Here is a 4,964-nt window from a genome sequence, read left to right on the forward strand (position 1 = left end):
ATTAGACTACATAAACAAGCGGTGCCCAACCTTGTCTGTGCATCCATCCTAGTCACTATAGGTGATTAAAAATTCTGAAGCTGGCTCTCACTACAGAGAGGCTGACTCTGGGTTCGGGCTGGGATGTAGGTACTTTTTTCAAGACCTTCAGAAGAGTGTGTTGTATTTCTAAGGTGCAGAACTGCTGCTCTAACACTTTTTGTCTTCCTGGGACATCCCTTTTATCGTTGAAGGATGAAGGGCCTCTTTTGGGTTGCTCTCCTGCCTCATGGATTATAATTCCCTTGACCTGACCATTACAGACCCTTTAGTAATTTGAACATCTGCTTTCAATCTTGTTTTGTTCTCTGAATGATTTGAGTGTCTTTATGCTTGGTTTCCAGGCAGAATTTCTGAGGGATCTTGAAGTTCCCTTCCAGTGTACTTGAAGCACATATTAAAGTTGAAAACGCAGTTGCTGATAACTTTAACTACATAACTTCATCACCACAAAGAAAATAAAAGGAATTAAGCTGTCAGTTTTCTCATAAACCTTGCCTGCTATTTTTATTAGGGAAACTGTTGTTGAGAAACCAGAGGTTGTTTCACTGGAAAGGCAAACTGTAATGACTAGGGAGAGGCAGAGAACACTATAAATTAAAGACCTCAGCCACTCACTCTACATAGCTTCCTAGTCCCTGTCCAGCCACTGCTGTCTCTTCAGAGCCAGGTGAGTCCTTCCTCAGATCCAGTTTGAGTCCTCTGCTTTGAGAATATGGCTGTTGTGGATTTGAAATAAATATATATTTTTTGTGCATAGACTCTTCTTGAGGTGATTTTATTTCAGTGCCCAAATGCCCATGGCAATTTATCTTGTCTGATAATGAGTTAAATCCTTTGATTTCTGAGTAAGGGCTCCCTATAATGAACTGAGGTGGAGCCTGTAACAGCAGATGCAGGATGGCGGACTTCATAGCAAGGATGAGACCTAAAGTGTGAGGGCTGTTCAGAGCTTTATGTATCTTACCTTATTTTGCTTTTTTTAAAAAACCTTTACAAAAATAAATGCTGAAGAAAACATAAAACATATCCATACTCTACTTGTTTATTTGGTTGATATTAACAGTTCTTTGAAAATTAAATTTTGTGATTTTAATAACAGTAAGATTAGCTCACTGAATAAATCCAAAATTTTAAAAAAGTTCAAGAAAGGAAAATCTTTAACATAACCCATAAGTAGGGCTACTCTGCTGCCTTTTAGGAGAAAATTCAGACCATATTAAACTTCTTGTGGGGTTAGGAATCAGGGATTAGGGATTTAACATGTTCTCCTATTCTGGACTATATTTGGATATCTTGAGAAATGAAAACTGTCAGATAAGAATGCAACTGTTGTATTTTAATGAATCTGGATTGGAGAATACTGCTTGAATGTAAGGCCTATGGGGATTCTCACGCTTTCAGAATCCTGCCTTCCCACAAGCTGGGCAGCTGGATAAGCTACACTTGTACAGGGCGAAGGGTGGGTCTGCTCAGTGGAACTTCGATGATGTAGCGGGGAATGCAGATTCTGATGACAAGTAAACCAGAGGAAAAAACCATTAAGGCATTTCCATACCTCCCTGGGAAACAGGAACTGATAACTACTGGGTGAAACTAGTTTATGCTTCTTATGCTGACTTAGCTCTTCTAATATGAAGCAGGACAGGGAGTGGGCAGTAGTTCTGAGGGTCAGAAATCACAGTGTTCTGGATAAATGGAGGAAAGGATAACAAGAGCATAAGGCAGCCCACTCCAGAAGTGGTATTGATTGTTATTGCTGTTCTAGATTACTTGGAAACCATCATGGACTCACTAGGCATAACAACCACACAGTTCCTGTTTGATCTTTTCAAAGAACTGAATAAAACAAATGATGGCAACGTCTTCTTTTCCCCTGTGGGCATCTCAACAGCCATTGGCATGATCCTCCTGGGGACCCGAGGAGCCACTGCTTCTGAGTTACAGAAGGTGGGGAGCTTCTTTTCCTTTAAAGAAACTTGGGTTTGAGATTTAACCCTCTAGCATTGCCTTGAAAATGCGTGCAACTTGACCTGATGATGAAGATGTGGAGTAACTTCAGGTCTCTCAGGGAAGTCCTTTTCCCTGTCCAGGTCCCATTTGCTCTTTGATGCTTGGCATTCCTTTAAATGGGGGTAAACAGCCTTTTCAAAAGTCAATATTCCATAGTTAAAGAGAATATAAAATGCCAAAGTAACTGTGATCTCCTATGACATTTCTATTTGACCTAACTGACATATAAAAGATGAAGACCCAAATGAGCCCATTACTAGGTTCCTCTGGAGCTATCGGGGGCAACATAGACATTTCCCTGGCTTTTCAAGGAGATGATGTTTCCCTGTATACCATTGAAAACACATGAGTATCAGCCTTCGCTTGACCATGTGAGATTTCTATTTCGACAATAATAACAATATTTTCTCTCTGGTAGGTACTTTACTCTGAACAAGGCACAGAAAGCTCGAGAATTAAGTCTGAAGAAGAAGAGGTGGGACACGTGTATTAAACACCTTCCAGTGTGATCGGTTCCCTTCCAGGTGTAAGATCTGTGTAGAGAAGGAGTAGGAAAAGTGTGTGGAAGAGGCTGGTGTTGCTTACGTCACACTCTCAAGTAGTAGTCACTGGAGACAAATCATATTTATAGGCATATTAGTTTATTTTTTGTTGCTATAACAAAGTCCTAGAGGCTAAAAGTTTTATAAATAAGAGCTTGCTCAAAAGCTCTTGCTTTGGGAGTTGACAGTCCCAGATTGGGTGGCTTTTTACCTGTTTGGTTTTCTGGAGAGTCTTCTGAAATGCACTATAATGTAAGGGAATGAACTCTGGTGGCACACAGAAGGGGCTGAGTTCGTGGCTGGTCTTGCTTTATGAAATCGACTCTCAGAGAGCTGACGTCTTCTGGGAGACTCTTTCTGAGGGCAGTGTCTTGGGTGACCTAATCACCAAGTCCCTTAAATATTTCCCTCTCTTAACACCAATTACACCTAGTGTAAGCTTTTAGAACAGGAACTCCGGGGAGAAAGACCACCTCCAATCACAGCATTTGGATTGCACAAAACTAAATTTCCAATAAGAAGAAATCACAACAGCCAGCAGTCACTAGGAATACTGGCACACTGAAAAGTTATAACAGCTTTGGAGTTACAGAGAATTGGGTCAAGTTCTGGCTTGGGCTTGTCAGGTCTATGAGACTTCGGCAAGTAACTCACTTTCTTTAATCCTCTGGGACATTTCCAATAGAATCTTCTAGATCATGCATTTAACTCACCCAGTAATGCAAATTTGAATTAATTATTGCTAAATGGAATTAATTTTTACCCCTCCTGCTAGTATTTCCTTAAATACTATCAGCACAGGACCATTGGTCTTCTTCCAGATCTAGTGCTCTGGTATCTCTCGCTTGGTCTTACCAAATACAGGGTGGGGATAAGGCCCATTAAGTCAGGGTTAGCATCAGGTGGTGATCAGAGCCCTCAGAAGGGCACACTGGCTCCAACAGTAATGACAGCCCAGTGCCTTTCATAAAGCTATTCTTTGAACCTCTTGTTCAAAGATCTGTTAGTTTCACAATCCCACAATGCTGGGTTGTCTGGAAGGCTCAGTTTCAGTTGTGGACTTCTTTCTCGGATTGTTTCACTGATTTAGGTCAGGTGGCTGCTCCCCTGTAAGATCAATTGTGATATGCAGTGGCTTCCAGCGTGCTTCCCTTTCTTAGCATAGGAGTGTCTGCAGAGTCTTCCTGAGGAGTAGACAAGGCATCTGACCTAGGACAGACGCCCTTCTTCTGGGTGGAGAGCTTCAGAACTGGCTGGAAGTCGACTTACAGCTTTAGGCAGGTCTAACCTGCACTCTTCCACCATGAGCCAGCTCTGTCCCTTCCTTGGGAGATTCTGGGGGCTGAGGCTAGACAATTCAATCTCCTTATAAATAGATGAGGAAACAGATGAGTAAGGTCCAGTGGCAGCCCTGGGTGTGTAGCATTTGATTATCACATGCATTCAGAGTATTCTGAATCTTTCTGTTACAAAGTCAAGTTAAAATCTCAAGACTGGCTAGGAAGGTAGAAACAGTCATGCAATGGGTACCTCTCCGAGTGTGAGAAATAAGAGATTACCAATCCCTGATGCACTGCTCTACAAACCTTCTCCTGAATTAGGAATTCATTATCCCACTGTACTTCTCATTTTGTTACATCTGACAGCTTTTGTCATCATTTTTGCAGTGTGGTTATTTTCGGACCAACACTGTAGACCTAGTTTGCTCATTTTTACGGGTGCTTTTTATTTTTTTGTGTTAATAGGCCTTTCTTCTTCCCTCCCTCCCTCCCTCCCTCCCTCCCTTTCCTCTTTTCTATTACAAATATTGTATAAATTATCCTTTACACAAGTCTCCTGGTGTGCCTGGGTTGTGGGAGGTACTCAGTCAAGTGAGCACTTGACATGCATCTGGTTTGAATTAAGATGTGCTAAAGGTATTAACTACTCACAGGATTTCAGGAGCTTATTATAAAATATTCATACAGAAATCATTAATTCTATGTGCTGTGTGTTGAAACAATCTATGGGATCTATGAGCATATGATTTATTTATCTTATATTTATATACAAAAATGAAATTCTACACATTTTGGATTAGATGAAATATTTTTAAAGTTAATTTCTTTACTTTTACTTGTTTCAAAACAGATTTATTGACCTATAATTTATGTATCCTGAAATCTATCTATTTCTGTTGTATAATTCAGTGGTTCTTAGTAAGATTACACAATTGCGTGGCCATCACAATCATATTTAGAATATTTTTGTCCCCCAAAATGAGAGCTTCATACCCACCAGCACTGATCTCCATCTCCCTTTGTTATCTTCATAGTCACCAGCACTGATCTCCATCTCCCTTTGAGATCTCCAAAGGACCAGCACTGATCT

The 4,964-nt window shown here is 40.7% G+C and overlaps 1 protein-coding gene across 2 annotated transcripts in view; it reads left to right on the forward strand.

Moving 5' to 3' along the window:
* The first annotated feature begins 669 nt into the window (after positions 1-669).
* Positions 670-4,964, forward strand: part of Serpinb13 (serpin family B member 13) — a 19,807-nt gene continuing 15,512 nt past the window's right edge. The window contains exons 1-3 of one of the 2 annotated variants that reach the window (XM_021199144.1): positions 670-709; positions 1,808-1,989; positions 2,471-2,527. In XM_021199144.1, coding sequence (XP_021054803.1) covers positions 1,825-1,989; positions 2,471-2,527 — 222 coding nt within the window. In that variant the 5' untranslated portion in view covers positions 670-709; positions 1,808-1,824. Of the gene's footprint in view, positions 710-1,807; positions 1,990-2,470; positions 2,537-4,964 lie in introns of those variants that run through there. The other variant, XM_021199143.1, reaches the window with a different exon arrangement.

This window comes from Mus pahari, chromosome 5 (genome assembly GCF_900095145.1).
Source record: "Mus pahari chromosome 5, PAHARI_EIJ_v1.1, whole genome shotgun sequence".
NCBI lineage: Eukaryota > Metazoa > Chordata > Mammalia > Rodentia > Muridae > Mus > Mus pahari.